General features: G+C 45.6%; 1 protein-coding gene across 1 annotated transcript in view; it reads left to right on the top strand.

Annotated features, from left to right (window-relative positions):
• The first annotated feature begins 4,071 nt into the window (after positions 1-4,071).
• The window catches only part of SPP2 (secreted phosphoprotein 2), a 45,173-nt gene continuing 28,150 nt past the window's right edge, over positions 4,072-21,094 (top strand). Inside the window, exons 1-4 of the mRNA XM_078683813.1 lie at positions 4,072-4,230; positions 4,333-4,463; positions 8,932-9,054; positions 11,466-11,579. Coding sequence (XP_078539939.1) covers positions 4,143-4,230; positions 4,333-4,463; positions 8,932-9,054; positions 11,466-11,579 — 456 coding nt within the window. The 5' untranslated portion in view covers positions 4,072-4,142. The remainder of the gene's footprint in view (positions 4,231-4,332; positions 4,464-8,931; positions 9,055-11,465; positions 11,580-21,094) is intronic.

Genomic DNA, 21,094 nt, shown 5'->3' on the forward strand with positions numbered 1-21,094 from the left:
CATTGTAAATGCTTGTCTTTTAAATGTGTGGTGCGTGTATGTATGAATGTTTGGTGAACAGTGTTGTGAATGGATGTGTTTGTGTGTGTGCATCCGTGTGTGTGAATACACTGCTGTGAGTGTTATGTGTATTTGTGCATCCGAGTGCGCGTCTCCCGTCTGCCCACCTCCCTCCAAAACTTACTTAAATTGCTTTGATTTGTATCTGTAGCCTAATGGACATATATTGATGGACAGACTACTCTGCTGCAAACGTGAGCGAGTACCCTGTTTGTCAAACTGACAGTCTGTTTCTCAATAGAGTCTGGCAGCCTACCATGTGTCTTCTGACAATGCACCCATTGGCTTTAACAAAGGAAACCTTAGGCCGATGGCCAGATGTAGTTCAGTCCGTCTAAGTACATCAGACTGCCTGCCCTATTTACATTGGATGGTCTGACCTACTTTTCTCGCTGTTCAGGACTGTTGGAAAGGCTTGGGGGTCATGACTTGAAAAATTAAACAAGTATTTGCAGTGCAATAGGACTCGCATTTACGAAATTCTCGAAGATGTGATACCTTTTGCATTGCAACTGGTTGTTTGCAGAAGCGCCCCATTAAGTGCTTTCAGTTTAATGGCGGCTGAGCCCCTTTCCTTAGACGTGGCTCGTCTAAGGAAAGGGGAGCGACCCCCATTAACCGCATGCGCGCTGCGGCTTTTCCCGCGGTACGCGGCGTTTTTTAAAAACGCGCGTTACATGACGAGCTCAGCTTGTCATCAGCGTGCGAGCGGCGCAACTGATGATGAGCTGAGCTCGTCATCAGCGCCGAAGTAGTTAACGTTATAGTGCAGCATGGGGCACTTTTACAAACAGAAGTTAAATAACAAATAGGAAAAAAAACAACATGTTGCCACGTTCACCACCGCAAAGCGGCTGCAAACAAACCAGAGGCGCGGCTGCCACTGTGGAATGCCAGCTATGAGAAAAAAATAAAGCCTTACGAGAGAGCATGGTGAATAGCATTTAACAAAATAGTGCTCGGAGGCTGTAATTAAAGCCTACCAAGCCCCAACACGTTTAGCAAGGGTGTTCATGGAAGCTTACAAATGAAGACAATGCGGTACTAAGGAGGGACTAACAAGTGTAATAACGAATTAGAAGGCTGCATTCATCAAGGACAATGACACGAGCCAATGAAAAATATGGGCGGAGAGTGGGCGGAGCTTCAAGTCCCTACCTGAATACAGCATGCCTTGCAGAGCAACGCACGCGCTGCCCAGGCTCGACCTAAAAACGAACCCTAAAACCTGGAAGAAAATGCCCAAGGAGTCTGGGTGCTGGGTATCTTATTTTTCAAAAAAAACTTCTGCTTTGGGAGTTTGTTTTGAGAAACAAAAAAGTTTGCTGAGCTGCTGCATGAACCATGGCAGCCACTCAGAAAACTCCCAATGCCTTCAGAGGAGGTGTTGTGGTGGTGACTGCTCTGAAGGTTTAGACATCTCCAGGGGCAAAGCTTGCTCAGTAAAAGCTTCAGATTTTCTGACAATAACGCTAGCATATCATTACATGGGAAGCAGCGAATTTGGTGGTTTAAGAGCCAGTGAAAGGAGAAGGGAGTGCAGATTGTGAGCAGTACATAACAGTATATTCTGTAATATGACAAGGTTTTTAAACTTTTCAAAACAGATACAAGAGTGTGTGGGTGTTTTGTCTGAGTTAGTATTTAAAAATACTACATGAAATCTGACAGACACCTTATCATACAGGACGGTAAGCTCCTGGACACAATTATTTATTAAATAGTACCTTTATTAGGTGGGCGTAACGCCCCAAACACCCCTCCACACTCTATATATGCTGGGCAGCAATACGTCAGTGTGGTAGAGATTATGACCTCCTGATAGTGGGCTGCCCGACAGAACTCTAAATAATTCCTCGAGAGACTCATTATGAATTGCCCAAAGAAGTATTCCTTTGGGGCGATGCCGCTCTGGGCAACTTAACAGTTTCCAGTCAACCCAGGCCCACAAGTATCGAGTCCTCTAACTCTACACCCACTAATTAAGGGCCAAGAGATACCAGTTCCGGAGGCATCTGCAAAACTACTGGGGCTGTAGGCAACTGCTGTGCCTGAGCCCCATCTGCCTGCATCCTTCAGCATGGGGGGAACAAAAGACACTCCCCCAGGTGAAGAAGAAAGATGCCTTCCCGCCCGCCATCCCTGCCCCCTTTCACCCGTCCTAGAGAGAAAAACTGAAGCCTCCATAATACTTGTCACCCGCTCCAAGCAGGCAAGACATGTTTCTGTATTTTGGCCCGTTATTCCCCCAGAAGGCGTGGGATATGCAGAACTTGATTATGTATTACCAGGTCTGCATGTTATTCCCCAGTCCAGGTGCAATAACTTGTAATTCCTTTTATCTCATGGTAAGTTACTGCCAGATATCATTCATTCTGAGCTGGTATCTCCTGGGGGTGATAAAGGGGCACTCATAAAGGATCCCTCGGTCTTTTGTGGAGATGGCACCCCTCGATTTAGCACTATCAATGAAGGTAGATTTACAGTCAGGAACACCAAGCATAACAATCCAGGTGGTAGTGGCGCCTGAGATGATGAGATGAGCAGTAACTCCGTCTTTGTAGATTGAGTGTTAGAGAGTGGGCTATCATCCACTCTTGGACAGATTTTAACGTTTGAGCAAGATGGTAGACATCTTTGGGGAGCTCTTGAGATATACCTCTGTATCATCCACATGGCAATGAGGTACAGCATCCCAAAGTTCTCAAGTATGACTCCAAGTGGTTCAATTTACAAACTGAAAAGAGTAATAGGTCAGAGCAGAGCCTTGTGGGACTCCTTGAGTTAAAGCAACCACATTTGAAAAACGTGAGTCAATTTGAGTTTGATGCGACTGATTTGTCAAGTAAGAGGTGAACCAACTGAGGACAATCATCAATGCCACTGCATGCATTCCTTGAGAGTCTCTATCAACATAAAGTAGTTCACTTTATCAATCGCAGCAGAAAAGTTGAGAAGGACAAGAAAGCAAGAGTTGAGGATGCTGAGTGTGTCATTAACTGCCTGTAGCATGGCAGTCTCCACACTGCTCCTTTGTCTGAACCAGGCTGGATCTCACTGAAGAGGTTATTCTGTATGTTGTGAGTTGTAACGCACTCGCTATACCGTTAGTGAGAAAGGGAAGATCTGACACAGAGCAAAAGTTATTGAGGTCGACCACATCCAGAGAAGGGTCTACTTAGAAGTAGGGAACTTGGTCAATCTTAAGGCAGTCAGTGAAAACTCCTTGAGTATGAGGATCACTAGGTCTTTGGAATGAGGCAAAATCAAGTATAGCAAGTCTTTGGCAATGTTCCCCAGTGTGAGATCTGCTAATTGGTTGGCTGATTTATTTTTTACAGTCAGAAATGGAGACAGAAGTGTCTCTAAAATAGGCCCCGCCACCTGGAACACACTTCCTCTATCAATCAGATGTGATCCGAATCATAAATCATTTAGGAAAAATCTGAAAACTTGGCTATTCTGACCAAGATGTTCCACACCTCTCTTCTTCCTCTCTATCTGATCTCTCTGCAGCGCTATGAGAGCTATAGGTGATTTATGCGCTATACAAAACCAATTACATACATACATACATACATGATACTTTTTACAAATACATCAGCCAAGACTAAGTCAAAGTGATGCCACATCACCTTATATTTACAAGAAAAATTCCTCTTCATTTGTGATAACAGGTCAGGTAATGACTACTTAATGAGTTTTAATTTTTGATCAAAGAACTTAGCAAATTATATCTAATAGTTGTTGTATGCGGTTTTTGGCGTTGTGATTAGAAATTCTATATAAGTCTGCTGAAACATGGTTTAGGGTAAATGTAAATTTAGTTGTACATTCGATTTTCCAAAGAGATCGCCTCAACTCCACATACATAAAATAGAGGCTGTGGTAAATGTTTAATAGATATGCATTTCTCTCCCTCCCTCTGCTTTGGCCCTTGTGTCTGAAGTGCCCTGCATGTCATTGGCACAGCAAATATTTGCATGCGGGTCAATGTTCTGACTGGGTTAGAAGCACAGCTGGGATAAAAGGCTGCTCTGATTCCAGAGATACCTGTACTGAGAGGGCTGCTGGGGGGCCCAATGAAAGGACAGTTCCAAGACAAGGGAATTCCCATGAAGATGCAGCTCTTCCTACCCCTGCTAGCCCTCCTTGCTCCTTACTGCTCAGGTAGGCCTGCTTGTTTCACTGCTGCATCCAAAGCCCCTGTTGGTGGCTGATCTTGTCCTGTTCTGCCTGCTAACTTCATCCTTCTGCACCTGTCTTCCGCAGGACTCCCGGCCTGGATAAAGGACTATGACTCTTCTCTCTTCGAAGATGCCATCAATGCCTCCATAATGAAGGTGAACCGACAGTTGTACAGCCGCAACCTCTTTGGAGTGGTCAAGAGCTCCGTGAGAACAGTAGGTTTTATGACCTTTGACCAATATTGAGTGAGTTGAATGTTCACACCCATGGCTACTTCATTGATTTAGGAAGTGATAATGGTTGTGTCATCAAAGAGGATCACAGAACCCTTGCTTTTGGAGGTCGGGAAAGAGGTTAAGATATAGCCTTCCTGTCATTCATGTACAGAGTCAGGTACTGTGTGACTGATCATAACTGAACCTGATATAGTCTAGAGCAGAAGTCTTCAAACCTTTTTGATCCGAGCCCCCCCCCCCCCGCACCCCCCCCCCCCCCCCATAGCAAGCATTTTGATGAGGGGTCCCCTCCAAAATGTTATGGTAAGATTTGGGCGAGTGGGGGGAGCAAGGCCGATAGGAAGGGGTGGGAATTGTGAGGTCATTCTCTGGGTTGCCTTTTCTTTAGCTCTTAAACAACACTAAACATGAAACTTCTAAAAGATCAAATCACCAAACAGAAGTTGACTAACACACAACTACTTCCCATACTTGCGGTGTTGTCATCCCCTGTCACACTGCTAGGCCCCAATGCAACAGATGCACTAATAATGCCTATGGCTGTGAGTAGCAGGCTGTCTCCACTGCCTCTTTCAACGCTTATCCACCATGCCTGACCACCACTCCAATCTTGAAATAGACTCTGTGTGTCTTTCAGAAAAAAAGGAAATGTTTATGGGTTGCTCGCCTCTTTGCAGCAAGGATGCCTTAGGGCCTAGTACCAGCAATAAAAATGAGCCTCCATGCCTCTTTTGAAAAGTGAAATAGAATTGTGATCAAATGGCCACTCACCCTTCTGGGCTCGAGAGCCACTGCACCTGCTTTACTAATGAGAACGTTTCCTTTTAATTGATTTATAAAAATATTTCCTGTAGGCACAATCTGCTTACCTATTACTAAAATGTATTTTTTTGTAAGCACCTATTTTAGCTTAAACACTAACTCATGTTGTTGCAGCCTCTCTTATAAGCTGGACAACTGGATTTATGATTCTGTGGTCACAGCGTTTTTTTAATATGCCACATAATTCATCATCTGATGTGTAATCTGCAGATTTTAACAAAAAATATTTGTTTGTTGCTCAAATGGAACAAAGTTACTAAAACATGGTGATATGTGTTGTTGTGCAGTAGAAAGCCTGTCACAGAGGTTGGCTGGTCATCTTTCAATTGCATATTACTGTATTTGGATGTTTAACCGGTACTATCTTTGCCCAGGCAGTGCTACAATGAGTAAAAGTTATATTAAAAAATAATACTGTCACAAAATGTGCTGCCTTTGCTTTATAATTTGCCTTTTCCTGTTGTTTAATTCATTCAATACTGCCTCATAAATTAGTCCTTTATTGCCACATATTCCAGTAGCTCTGCTTATACTGTGCTTAATATAATGACTTTTATATTCACAAGGCTTGTTGTTACCTGTTGGGACTTCTTAGCACAATAAATAAACAATTCACTCTTCCGAACTGAGTCAACTAGGATTCAATTGTGTGGCTATATGGTCCCACATAATAAACACACAGGCCACCTCAGACACATCTACCTGATAGTCCAAGCACCAGCTCATTGATGAGGACCAAGACACCGCAGGGGAGTGGCACCGCGCACCAAAGAGATTTATGACAACACACGCGGGACACCGTAGGGTGGAGGCCAAACCAGTCACTTCGAAGACCTGCATTTACGGCTAGGCCACTCAGGACAGCACAGCCACAGACACCGACTGCCCCAGAGATTTCCTCCTGCACACACATACACAAGGGCCACCTATAATGGGGACACTGAACAGGCACAATCAGGGTACCCCTGTGAGGTGTCTCCTTTAACTCCTGGTAGAGGTCTTCACCAGAAAATAAACTGAAGCTGCATACATCACTGGTGGGTTACCAAACGCTAATCTGTTAGTGCAAAGTTCTACACTTACATCAAGAGATGAATTGTAACCATTACCCAAGTTTGCAAGGTGTGTGCCTAAATGGGGCTCTATATGAAATAGCTGTGCAGCTGATCACCAGGTTCTCATTTTTGGCACCATTCATGCATAGGAAACATTCCTTCATCCATTGGAAACCAAGGTCCAAGCAAGAGCTGATATTGGCGCATTGCCAGAACCCTTTTCCATGGAATACGGATGTGAGTTTCACCAACTTACATTTGGAAGCTCAGCTTAAAGCTTTCCAAGGAACTTCGACTGGAGATGTACCTAGATATTGAAGATAAGACATGGGAGGCTTGATCTTTGAGGACAGTTGGGTCCCATGAGGTGGGTTTCGGATTTTACAGACTTGAGTCTAACATTTTGGCTGCAGTTGGTGAGAAATGAATGGTTCTAGTTTAGCAGAGAACCTGATCTGCATGGCTAGTGTTATTACCTTTCCAGCAGCATTGGACGGCCTTCAGAAATGTCAATTTTAAGAGCCCTCATCTGAGCCGAGGAAATGTTGGTGTCCCTCAGAGGCGGAATCCAGACCTATTGTTGTAGAAGAGGTGGTTTAGGGCCAGTCACTATTGGAGTTTTCTCATCACCTCCCTTTCTCTGATTTTTCAGGGGGGGGGGGAGGCGCAGGTTGGTGATCGGCTAATAGATTACCAGAGTTTCAGGGTCAGCAGATGTTTTTCAGAAGTGCAGTGACGGTGTTGAAATGGGAAGAATTCCAGCCTGAAGAGAAATATTAATCCATTGCAAGGGGAGGGGTGGGGACTGTTTGAGGGAAGTGACTGTGCAGAGGTCCGGGGGATTTGGGAACTTTCATTTTGTGGGTCAGATTTAAGACCTCAGAAGTTTACAAGGGTGTGATGGGGAGAAAGTGGATTGTAATGAAGTAAGTGAAATGGGAGATTAGGGAATCAGCTGCCCGGGAATTGATGATGGGTTTGCAGGTTTTTAGCCTACAGGACCTCAAAATGCGCTAATTTACGATATGAGGCTGAAAAATACGACTGCTGATGTAAACGGATGCTTTATCACCTGTAGGAATGAGCAAGCTATCCAATCGAAGAGATTCTTTGCAGGTCAAGAAATATGAACTTTGCAAATTTGAGACAAAATAAACAATTTTAATAGAAGCACCTGTTTGAACCAGGTCAAAAATGTGAGCCATGGCTTCGAGTTGAGCCATTTAAAAATCTGATTCACCATGAAGTTGTAGGGGGTCAGTTCCATTAATACCGAAGACACTGTGGTATATGTATTAATTTGTTCGACGTAGGGAATGGGAAAGCAAATTCGGATGTTAGATTGCAAACTGTAAATTTGGTGATTCAATTTACACTCGTTTACAACCATTCGTTCTATTTGATTTAACCCCTTGCCTGCGGGGCTGATTCCCCCACTGTGCTGGGGGGCGGGGGGCGCGCACAGCGCCCCTGTGCTCGTGACGAGCTCAGCTCGTCATGAGCCACGGTGGTCGTGTGCTCATGACGAGCTCAGCTCGTCACGGCCACACCCGTTTCTGTAGAACGCTCGCACAGCGGGGGAATTAGCCCCGCGTGTGAGCGTTCAAACGGTCATGACGAGCTCAGCTGGTCATGAGCACATGGGAACCATGGCTCATGACGAGCTGAACTCGTCATGAGCATGGGAGGGGTTAAAAAGAAATGACTTATAGTGTAGGATAAATCAGCTCCAGTTTGTTCAGAATAGGCAAGAAAATAACAAAAAACAGACTCGACCCTGAGGGACGTTCTCATTCACCTCTGTGGCAGTGGCCCAAGGGCTTTTATCCTATACGCCTTTTAATCTCCTGTCTGCTTTCAGGAAAGTATGTTATGTGTATTTCCAAGGCACACTATCACCTGCGAGGGTATACCGGTGGTGAGCAGGTGTGGATGCCCAGCTCAACCTATGGCAGGTTGGTTAAATAAAATAAATAAAAACTTGTTGCGGAATTCAAGAAGAAATGAGGAGGCTCTCATGTAGAGTGGGAGGCCGTTCCATGCTTTAGGAGTGATGTAAGAAAAAGCCTGTCCTCCTGATCTGGCTCTGCATATGTGTGGAATCTGTGCGAATAGGAGCTCTGAGGAGGGGAAGTGTCTGGGTAGTGGTTCAAGGAGATGCAACTGTTCAGGTAGGTGGGGCCTGAATTGTATAGTGCCTTGAATGCGTGTTTGAGGAGTTTGAATTGAGTGAATTTGTTTATCGGGAGCCAGTGGAGCTCCCTAAGGTGTGGTGTAATGTGAGGTCTGTGTGGGAGGTTGAGGATGAGCCTCACTGTCGAGTAGTCTTCTAGTATGTTGCTTAGTGATTTTGACAAAGAGAATGTTTCTGTAATCCAACTCGTCACTAGGGCGTAAGCTAATTATCATTCTGCCTGTGTGTTAGCGAGAGAATGATGCGTGATAAACAAGAGACTTGTGAGTCTACACAAGATTCACTCTGCAACTGAACAAAACGCTGCTAAGAATTTAATGATTTCGAATTTTGGACTGGACATCCCATGGTCTAAGGTCACTTCATATGCTCATAGGTGGACTTCCAGTTCGATGACATCATCATTCTGGTCTTGGACTTGAACATTCAAGAAACAACTTGTACAAAAGCTTCTAGGCAGGATCCATCTACCTGTGAGTTCCAGAGGGGGCCCTATTCGGTAAATACCATCACATTTGTTTAATATCACATTGTTTTTGCACTCTCTCTTCTTGATTTTCTTCTTTTGCACCGTGGTAATATTTGCACAGAAGATTAATTTGAAAAAGTCATATCTATGAACAGCTGGCGGTGGAAAATGTGATATCTGGTCATGTTCCTTTGAATTGCTATACATTAGGCCTCACCATCTCCCATGGCACTTTATAAAGTTGAGGGGCGTATTCATGAGATGCTTGTGCTACCAGAGTGTCATTTGTTATGATGTTCCGGCAAGGCAAAACTCCCAATCATATCTTTGAGGTGATGCAAAGCCACTTTGCATGCCTTTGCTTGGCTTCATAGGTATGGAGTAAGACAAAGCAGCGCAAATCACTACCTTGCCTCAGTCTGCATCAAGGAGGTGCTCCATGGGCATGTGGTGCATTTTCCCACTCAACGCCCATGGATTTTGATGCTGTCCAATGATTTATTCAATCACAGAAACCTGGGACAGCGACAAAATCTTACGCTTCCCAAGAGCAGGCATAACAAGATAAAATATTTGTATTGCTCCTCATTTTTTGCTTTTTCTATGTGTGCTTCATTCTGCAGCACACATAGAAAGAGGAACACGCTTCTCAGAGTGGTTTCTCTGCAGGAAGGCACCTTCCTGCACAAAACCTATCCTGGCTGCAGCTGCCTACATTGGCACTAGGCAGCAAATTGTGCACCAGCACAGGGAGAAAGGACAGGAATTTCATAAATTTCAGATTTCATAAATACGGTTCATCCCTGCACTTTCACATTGTAGGGTAGTGCAGCAAGAAGACTTGCAGCACTGTCCTACGCCGATTCCTCATAAATGAGGCCCTGGGTTCTGCAACAACACGCATTTTCTAGGATCAATTTGCAAGTTTCCTCATTTATATTTCTTCGAAAATGTTGTCTGTCACATTTATTTAAACAATGATCTGGAGCAACTAAGCACTTTTAACCTGTGTTGGCAAGCAGACCAGCGGCAACTGATGGCCTTTGGAGGTTGGCAGTGATCGATCGAACAAAGTATGGTAGTGCGATATGCAAGAGAGATCAGGGAATATGATGGGGACTGCCGCAAAAAACATAATGCAATACTTGGCCCAAAGTAGGCATCTTGTAGCACATTTTCACATTACATGCCTGAAAATTTAGGAAAATAGGTGGAATGTGTGTATGACTCAGCACAATTTCCCAACAAACCTGCTAGAATGATACAGCTATCAGAGGCCTTCAGAAAATCGTTTAGGCAGTTTAAATTCTTCAAAATGTTGATAGAAACGTCCTTCAATACGCTATTCCTCTTCCTTTAGTTTTTCTTACATGTCCCTTCCAAGTAGATTTTCAGTCACATTGTAGGGCAGGGAATCTACTTGTGAAGGTCAGACTCTGGAAAGTGAAGGTTACATATATGCCACAATCAGAGGTTCTAGTTAGAAGAATGAGGCAAACAATATTTTCAAGTGCTCTGGTTACAGAGAACGTATTAAGTGTACTCATTTATTTATTTATTTATTTATTATGCATCTTGTATCGCGCAAACTAAAACCCGGAGGTGTCAAGGCGCCTACCAAAAAGAATCAAAAAGCAGGATGCAACTACTCATACGCTTGTACAAAGAGGCGTGTTTTGAGGGCAGCTCTAAAGGTCTGGAGGGAGGGAAGGGACCTTAGCTCCAATGGAAGATCATTCCACCATTTTGGAGCCAAATAGGAGAAAGCCCTGCCGCCCCATCTGGTTTTCCGAATACGAGGAATGCGGAAAAGAAGATGGTTAGAGGAGCGGAGGTTCCTGCCGGGATTGTAGTAAGACAGGATGGATCCAATGCCCGTAGGGCTACTTTTCGCCAGAGCCTTATAGACCATGCACATGGACTTAAAGACTACCCGCTCCTTTATCGGGAGCCAGTGAAGCTGCTTCCTGGCCAGTGTGGCCGAAGAGCGTCGGGGAAGATCAAGGACAAATCTGGCTGCCGCATTCTGGACTACCTGCAAGCGCTGCAGCTGACTCTTATTCAGTCCAGCGTACAGCGCATTGCAGTAGTCCAGAATGCGGCAGCCAGACTCATGTTACACTAGTCAGACACCACAACTAAAAGTGATGTAAAAAGATTCATTAATACAGACAGTGACATATCTCCACATGGGTCATGGAATAACAGTTACACGTACAAGTGCCCTTGGTACCAAGGATCAGCAATAGGTTTCCTTGAAGTATCTGCTATGTGATTTTAACTCCTCTGTGTATCTGCTGCATGATATTGACTCCTCTTTGTATCTGTTGTTTGATGTTGACTTCTGTGTATTTTTCCTTAATATTGACTCATCTGAGTATCTGTTACTTGCCTGGTGTTGATTTATCTGCATGTTCACTCATTTTTCTATCATTCCACAGAAAGTGGCTTACTGCAGGAGCTGGGTACAGGTGTCAGAAGAACAAGTCCAGGAAGCCCGCGTGCAATGTCAACATGAAGACTCCAGTTCAGAGTCGTCCTCAAGCAGTGAAGAGGTGCACATTGGGGGAGCTAGATTCTTGTTTGACTGAGGGATATTGCCAGCAATAGATATGTAGAGGGGGTTTTGAAGCCACCTTTGTTGGAATTGTCCAGTTCCCTTCGACAACTACGTTTTTCTAAATAAGACAATTAGTTCCTCTAAAGATCTAAGAGTGAGGAGATAGGATGTTTGTGGAAAGTCTTTTCTTAAAAGATGGGTGTGAGATGTACCCTTACCACAGGCTCTGCCAGTGCATTCTGAACTTAACCTGTAGGACTCCCTGGGCTGTATTACGAGCAGTGCCCCCGGGGCGCAATGGGCATGAACGCCTGTCTTTTACACCCCTGGTTCACTTGAGTATTACAGAAAGTAGTGCTGGCATTTGTGCGCCATCTTCTCCAATACAGATAGCACTGGTGCACATAGAGCACTAGGGCCACCAGAGAGATCATCAGTGATGTCATAAATTATGTCATCAAACATATCATGAGTGATGTAATATGTGAGATCATAAGCAGTGCGTGGCAGGGGTGCAAAATATAGTTTGCTCTTCTAACTGTATCTGGTGATTTTCTGTGTTTTTTTCTAGTACAAAAAATTACCCTGGCACTGAAATGTTCAACTAACTATATTGTCATTTTAACCTTTGTTTTTAGGGACTTGCTAAGGTTTTTTCACATTCACAACAAAATCTGATCTTATTATCACAACTAACAATAATGTCACTTTAACCTTTGTTTTTTTCTGGGAATTTCTAAGGTTTTTTCAAAAAACAAAATCAGATTTTATCACATCTAACTATAACATCATTAACCTTTAACATCAATAATCTTTGTTTTTTTCAGTGAATTTCTAAGGTGTTTTCAAATGTAAATCTGGATATAATTAGAATTCCTAAGTATGACTTCACTTTAACCATTGTTTTTTCCCGTGAATTTCTAGGGTTTCTAAAAATAAAGTTATATTTTATTACCATACGTAAAGCCAGTTCATGCTATGCATGGCCTTTGGTGGAGGGAGGGGTGGATGCAGGGTATGACCTGTGGTCAGGCCCTGCAGCCAACCCCCTGCAAGCAGCCAACTTCCGCCATGGAGTGGGTAAGATTGCACAGCCCCCTCCCCAAGACACTATTGATTCCAGGAACTTTGGACCCTTTCTTTTAAAAAGGGAACCCTAACTCCTGAAGCCAAAAATATATATTTTTAGAAGAGGTGGATGCGTGGCTTCCCTCCCCAACCTTAAAAGGTCCAGGGGAAACCATTCCTTGGGGCCTAATACATTAATATAGATGAGGGTTGGGGGACATGTGGCCCACCTCCATCGCCCCTAATGGTCTCTGGGGATACCATTCTCTGGAGCCATACTTTAGGGGAGGGGGCAAATGGCTCTCCTCCCTGAACTTTAGGAGGCCATGGGGAACCCATCCCAGAGGTCTAAATAGTTTTACATTAGGTGACAGGGCACATGGTCCCCTCTCAAGTTCAAATATGTCCAAAGACCCTTCCCCTAAGGGCCCACAGTTTAATTATAGGGGAGGAGGGTGCATGCTCCACCTCCCCAAGCCGTAAGAGGCCCCGGGAACCCCATCCCTGGGGCCATATTTTAATTATAGGGGAGGGGCACATGGCTCTCCTCCCCGCACCTTAGCAAGCCCCAGGGACCCCATCCCTGGTCTTAAATACCTTACTATTTGGTTGATAGGGCCACGTGGACCCCCAAGTCAAAATGGGAACTGGTGACCCCATCCTAAGGGACCATATTTTAATTATAGGGGAGGAGGGTGTGGCCTCCATCCCCGACTTTTAAAAGTTCCTGAGGACCCCACCACCCTGGGCCCTGTTACGTAAGGTTAGGGGATTGTGTGACCCCAAGCCTAATGTGGCCCAGGGACCCCATTCCTCAGGGTCAAAGGTAATAAGAAAGGGCCTTATTAGGCCCCAGGGCTGACTTATAATATTGAGGTGATGGGGCCATGCGGACCCCCTCCCCCACCCCCTGGCAACCCTTAATAGACCTCACGGACACCATCACCGGGCCAAATTACATTATTGAGGGGAGGGGGGCATTCAGCTCCCCATCACTGACATTTATTAGGCCCAGGACACCCCATCCCTGGGGCCAAATGCAATACAAAAGGGGAGGTGTCAGCGTGCCCCCTTCCCCAAGCCTTATTAGGCTCTGGAGACCCATCTACCAGGGCCAAAAGCAATAAAAAGGGGTGAGGGACACGCTGCCCCTTGACTGAGCCTTATTAGATCTCGGTGACCCCATATCCTGTGTCTGAATTAAATTATTAATGGCAGGGGACCATGCAGCATCCCTCCCTGAGCCTTACTAGCCCCCTGTGACCACATTCCTTGTGGCCAAATTACATTATCAAGGTGAGGGGCATGTGGCCCAGTACTCCAAGCATTATTTCGCCCTGAGGACCCCATCCCCGGGGTCAAATGTAATTCCAAAGGCCGCAGGGGGAGCCCCAGGGCCCCAGCACCTCCAGGCAGCTCCCCTCATACTGCTAGAGCCAGCACTTCTTCCACCTGGTTGGTTCAGCTATTTTTGCTTGCTCCTCATCCAGCGGGAGCAATTTCACATTTTTAATAGCCCCCTGGTACTCTATTCCCCATGACCGAGTTACATTATTAAGGTGAGGGGGCATGCACCCCTTCCCTGAGCCTTATTAGGTCCCTGGGACCCCATACCTTGGGACCAAATGGAATTCAAACGGGGAGGAGGCTGCATGCCCCACCTCCCCGAGCCTTATTAAGTCCATTAGACCCCATCCTGGTGCCAAAAGCAATACAAAAGGGGAAGGGGACACACACCCCCAAGCCTTTTTAGACCCCAAGAACGTCATTCCCGGGGCCGAATTACATTATTAAGTAGAGCCGGGTGCGCAGCCCCCCTTCGCAAGCCTTGAAAAAACTGGGGCCCCATCCCCTGGGACTGAAAACATCTTTTTATGAATTTGGCATCTGGGATAGGGTCATCAGGGCCTTTAAGGCTTGGGGAGGAGGGATGCATGCCCCACTCCACTAATTAATGTTTTGGATCCCAGTGGATGGGTCAAGAGGCCACCACTTGCTCCTGGGGGGGCGCACGCCCCTCCACTTAAATAATGCATTAGGCCACGGTGATTCAGGAAGGGGGCCCCACCCATGCCTCCCTCCCCAAATATTTTTTTTTCAAATGGCGGAACAGCATTTTCTTTTTTTTTGCCAGATCCAGCGGGAATCCTGTGGGATCACTGCAAAAACGCAGATTTTCCGTTTTTATTTTGCCCATAGGGGGGTGTCCCTCAGGGTCCCCCCCCACTGGGCCGAGATATTATTTTTATTTTAATACTTCAGGAACAGGGGACTAAGCCTCAGAGTCCATTAATGGCTGTCAGCAAACATTTTTCATGTTGCTGGCAGCTAATCAGCGTGCTCACTCCTGCAGGTGTCTGAGTCCCATAGGAGCAAACTGGCCTAAAGGAAAAAAGTTCCCTGGGCAATCAGAACGCTCTATTTTTTAAATTTGGTTCGAGGGACTCTTGTGAGAGTCCATGGAAAATGCATGGGGAAATTAGCAAACCAAAAGAAAACTTGTCTTTGGAAAAGCAATCCTAACTATAACTACCCAGTGGCAATATATAGATATATATATATATCACTCCCACCTCGCCTTCACTTCTCTCTGCCACACGTACAGATGAGCGTGGACCCAATGATTTCGTGCAAGTATATTTTATTTAGCCATTGCCGCCATTACGCGTTTCGGGTGATCCCGTCCTTGATCACATGACATCTTCTTGGCCATTTACATAGCTATTTAAAGTGCTTGTGCAGTGCAGAAATTTCATTAACATAGAAGAAATACTCCGTATATGCTTTATGTCTAAGGTCATCAATATAATACATAATGTATACAATATGACCAAACCTTATAAAAACAAATATTGTATAAACTGAAGCGAAAAATACTGTAAATTTCAATATTTCATGATAACAGCATATATATATGTGTGTGTGTGTATATATATATATATATATATATATATATATATATATATATGCATATATATATATATATATATATTCACTGAACAAATGATAGGATTCAGGGACGTTATAGTTAGCTGGAGGGGAGCCGCGGCGCTACTGTTTTCACCAACGCTGGGAGTGTGGAGGAAGCAACAGGGACTCGAGGGCCCAGGAGGCAAAGAGGCAGCCCACAGATCACTCTCACCTGACACAGCTGCTGGGGGTTTTAAAGGACCTTGCCGCTCTCGCTTCGTGGGAGCCGCAGCGCTACTGTTTTCACCAACGCTGGGAGTGTGGAGGAAGCAACAGGGACTCGAGGTCCCAGGAGGCACAGAGGCAGCCCACAGATCGCTCTCACCTGACACAGCTGACGGGGATTAAAAGGACCACGCAGCGTACGCCGCGGGCGCACGCCGGGCGAAGCCCGGGCCAAGGGCGGGCCCGTTTGAGCCACTTCGAGTCTGGAGCAGGCTGGGCTGGTCCCACTTTCTAACGTTTGGTCCGGAATATCAGTGCTCACCAAAGTGCGGTAAGATTCATCGCCTCTGCTCAATCCTCACTATCTGGGGGCCTTAAACCAGTGAATTGCTTAAACAACTACAATGGCGAGTGGTGCCAACAAGGAAAAGATGGGCCCGTTGGGAACGTTGGACTATTTCATCACGAGAGCTACGAACGTACTTGCCCAAGAGATAGCAGTCACGGAACGACGGCTATCACTCGATCCGCAACCTGCTAAGCGTTCGTCTTTGGGTGGGCTTATGCCGGTTTGCTCTCCTGTTCATGGTTCTACTACTAGCAGTGATCATCCCTCTATGGTGGACTCCCTAATGGCAACTGAGGACAGTGCTCCTGTCCCGGCCGATTGTGTGCCGGAGAGTAGGGTACAAGATCAGTCTTCATGTGCTATAACCAGTTCGAAGTCCGCCCCCTCCGTGAGAAGGAAGGAACTCTCAAAGGACACGCTAGGCGTCAATAACAAGAAGCGGGAGGGTGGCCATTCGAAGAAAAACTGTCCCAATAAATCAAAGCCAACGAGGCTTGGAGAGGAAGGATGGAAAACCTTGGGACCGAACGAGGATACGGAGCCAGAGATGCCTCTAGTGGTTCCGATAGTTCCCAACATATTAGAGGTCCCTGTGCCTATACTGAATGATGCATTCTGGGATAAAGTGGGGGTTATAATTGCTGACTGTTTGCTACCACTTACAAACAGATTGGCTGCTATCGAAAAAAATCTATTTACTCTTACCAATGCTTCTGATCGGAACTCTGGGGTTCTAGCCAGGCTAAGTCATCTTAGTAACAAACAAACCCCTCAACAACAATTCCCCTCCCTAATACCTGACTGTCCTCCTATTCCACCTGACTTAAATAATATGGGTGTATTGAGGTCTGTGGCAGATGACCAAAGTGCAATGGGGGCTGGGAGCTCGGCATTTTCTAAAACAGGGCCAGTGTTGAATGTTGCTAATTGTGGTCGGGAACGGCATTCTCAAAGTAAATTAACACCCAGAAATGAATACGGTGTGTCTGTATCCTCACACCACCAACGTAATAACAAAACACCGCCTATAAGAATTGATTTACCCCCTGAATCTAGCCCATATGTAGTGGTCCTAGCTGGAGTACCTGAGCTGAGGAATGATAGCGAGGAATCATACCCGACATTAAAAAACAAGGTCACGGACTGGCTTAACAAAAACAGACCTCTTCCACCACATGTAACCAGTGAAATTATGTTTGTTTATAGAGTGTCATGGGTGGGTCATAGAGAAAAGGACACAAAGGGAGATTGTATCCTGATAAACTTTAGAGACACACGGATGGTGAATTATATTTGTGAGTGGTGCCAGCCCAGGCCCGTGTCAGTTATCCAGTCCCATCCCCTGTCGCATTTTTACCCCTCTGGCTCACTGTGCATTAGTCCGGGTACTGAACGAGTTCGGAATGCAGCAGGGAGTTTGGCAGTGTGTGACCACAGTCGGGGCAGGTTCATAGAACCTCTATTTCCTCCGGCCGTCCACCTGCAAAACAGATGTAGTTATCTGGATATGGTGGACTGACTGAATACTTGGAACTTGCAGTTTACTCTTGTGGATAAAAACAGGGCAGACTGTGAGATAGAGCGGGGGAGGCGGATGTTGGCATTACAAAAATGTATAGTCCTGTAGGGGGCGGGAGTGTTTTAAGAAGCATGGTGGGTACTTCGACCCTAGCTATCCTAAGCGGCAGTCCTCCCCCTATTGACAGATCTAAGGAGTCCGTAGTAGACCTAGTGCCTGAAGTCCATCCACTGCCCCCTTATTAACCAGTGTGGGCCTAACTGGGGAGACAAACGATGAGGCATCTAAGAGTACAGATGTGGGTGCAAGGGTGGAGAAACTTAGAATCTTATCTTGGAATTTGGCAGGTTTGACCAACAAGTTGACTTGTCCAGAATGGGGTTCTTTTGTGGATGGATGTGACGTGTGCCTCTTTCAAGAAACCTGGGCCCGGATGGAGCAACATCGGGCAGGATTTGCTTCGTTCTTTGTCCCTGCAGTATGGGGAGGGCGAGGTCGTCCTTCAGGGAGACTTACCATTTGGATTGGCTCCCATTTGGGTTGCACGGTTAAGCTACTAAATACCTGTTCTAAAGACATTCAATGTGTAGTTCTTGCTCTGCCTAATGCTTTTAAGTTAGCATTGATTAATGTTTACTCCCGCCCTGTCAGCATAACCAACGAGTCCAGTACTATTGAGGACTTGTCCCTCTTTATCTAAACAATCCCGAGTAGTACCTATCTCCTGGTGGGGAGCGATTTGAATTGCCAATACGAGCCCCTTGAGGGTCTGAGTGAAGTTGTGCTAGCGACAGAGGACGATCATTGGTCTATTCCTCTGATCCAGGCTCCACCGTCTAGGGCATGGACGCCGTTAGCTATACAGATCATGGCACTAACTCTAACTCACTCCCTACAAGCATGTAATGGTCGCATCCCCTCTGATACCCCAGCTAAATTTACTTTTAACAAACCTGGACAAACGTCCCACCTTGATTATAATCTGGTTGAGACAAGGCTATGGTCGAAGGTAATAGATCTTAACGTTGTTACAAGAGCTGATAGCGACCATAATGCCCTAATTCTTGAACTGGGTTTGCCTAATACCAGTAAGAGTGGTGTATTACTTTCCGGGGATAATGATGGTGATCTTACCCTATCTAATGACAGGCGTAGAGTAAGATGGCAGAACTTACTGGAACACCCGGAACAAATTGAAAAACTTTACAGCTTGGCTATCCCATCTTTTATGGAGGTCGCAGCCCTATCCAACCCACCTGTGCCCCCTGACTACCTCAATATGATGGAGGCTCTCCATGAGGGCCTAGTAATTAAACTGGCATATGTACTTAACCCTCGGGTTCTCAAGAAGGGAAATAGGGCCCCCCATTGTTCCTGGCATAATACTACTTGCAGGAAGGCCAAAACTGAACTATTGCAGGCCATAGAAGAAAATAACAGAACTGCAAATAAAGACAGGAGGGCACACTACAAAAGGATAACCAAGTGTGCGAAGGAAGAATGGGATTATGACAATGTGGACCAGTCTAACACATGCGCTAGCTGCTAAAGACTTTCGTAAATTATGGTTTATTATAAATACTGGTTGTAGCGAGCCGAAAGCAGCCATTGAACCTAATATAGCGGCGGAAGTCTGGGAAGGTCACTACCGGGCCTTGTACTCTACTGAGGGTCTCTCTGACGACCCTGAATTAACATCAACTCAATCTGTACTTAATACGCAGTCAGAGGTGATTGAGTTTACGGTGGTGGAAGTTTGTAATGCAATTACTAAACTTGCCTCGGGCAAAGCACCAGGCCTGGACAAACTCCCGGGTGATCTTTTCAAGCACGAGCCGAAAATCTGGGGTCCTTACCTTCCGATCCTCTTTAATGCTGTCCTGAGAGGCATGGCGGTTCCTTGTACTTGGCTGGGTGTAGAGATTGTCCCTATACATAAAATGGGCTCTCCTCTCCTCCCATCCAACTACAGACCCATAAGCCTTATTGATGTCCCCCAGAAAATCTTTGCAAGACTCATTTTGGATCGCTTACAAGATTGGATAGCGGAGTTTGCAATTCTAAATCACTATCAGGCAGGGTTAGGAAGAATACTTCCACCGTGGACCAAATTTTTCGTTTAATACTCTTGCATTGGAAAACGGTGAGAATAGAGGGTGGCAGCCTCTATTTGGTATTCGTAGATCTCCGATCTGTATTCGATCTTGTTCCCAGGGGGAAGCTCTAGAGTGTTCTTCTTGAGCTGGGTATCCCTACTCACCTTCTAACCGTCCTGATGAGGCTGCATGAGGCCAATTTTGCCCAGGTCAGATGTGGGAAAAGCGGCGCCCTGTCATCCCGATTTGCTGTTGGCAGGGGGGTAAGGCATGGCTGTGTGCTTGCACCGACCCTGCTTTGCCTCTATGTCAATGGGATAGTCGCGCATCTTAATGGAGTACAGTACAACGATGCTCCTAAGTTAGCTGGCGACAGGGTGCCTGCCATTATGTCTGCGGATGACACCCTCTTACTTTCTAAGTCTCCAATGGGTATACAGCGAACATTGGATGGCTTTAAAGAATTCTGCACCGCCCGGGGACTGGAGATCAATGCCCTCAAAAACAAATTTATGATCTTTAATCCCCCTAGAACAACTCGACTGAAGCCAATTCTAGGGATGACGAGGCTCGAAAGGGTAGATACCTTCGACTATCTGGGGGTTACCATTAACAAGAACTTGTCGTGGGGTCCCCAGCAAACCAAATTGCAACTTAAAGTGGCTCAACTATCCAGAGGAATTCTCAAACTATCCAATAAGTCCACCAATAAACCTGTTGGCCCCCCATTGGAAGTTTTTAAATCGCAAGCAAGGGGTGCTATTATGTATGGGGGAGAACTCTGGGGACACTGTAACAGGTCTGAAATTACCAGGATTGAAAACAAATTCTTAGCTTTTATGACTCCCACCTAGTACCCTGCTCCTTCCTTTAAGGCTGGACCTGGGGATCAGATCAATTGACGAAGAGCTAGCATTAAAACCTCTCATGTTTTGGCGTAGGCTCTGGGCGATTCTAGAGCTGATAAACTATAGACAGGAACTCAAAGAAATATTGACTTATCCTAGTGCTCTGAAAATTCCCTGGCTCACTATCATCAAGAATGAGTTTATGAGGCTAGGAGTTCCTGCTCTATGGGCTGACCCAGAGAGGTAATGTAAAGCCATTTCACGATCCACGCTTGCGACCATTTCTGATAAACTTAATGCAGCACTGTGTAATCCTCAAATTAGCTCAGTTACTGCCTCTTTTTTGTATGCGAAAGACCATTACTCGTTCGAGCCTTTTTTAGATGTCATATACCCAATATTAGTAAAAACATTGTATGTTCAACTGAGGCATGGTGTTCTACCCCTTCGAGTTTTTACCAGCAAGTGGGCACCCCTTGCTTTGAAGAACTGCCC

Source organism: Lissotriton helveticus, chromosome 3_1 (genome assembly GCF_964261635.1).
Source record: "Lissotriton helveticus chromosome 3_1, aLisHel1.1, whole genome shotgun sequence".
In the NCBI taxonomy this organism is placed as follows: domain Eukaryota; kingdom Metazoa; phylum Chordata; class Amphibia; order Caudata; family Salamandridae; genus Lissotriton; species Lissotriton helveticus.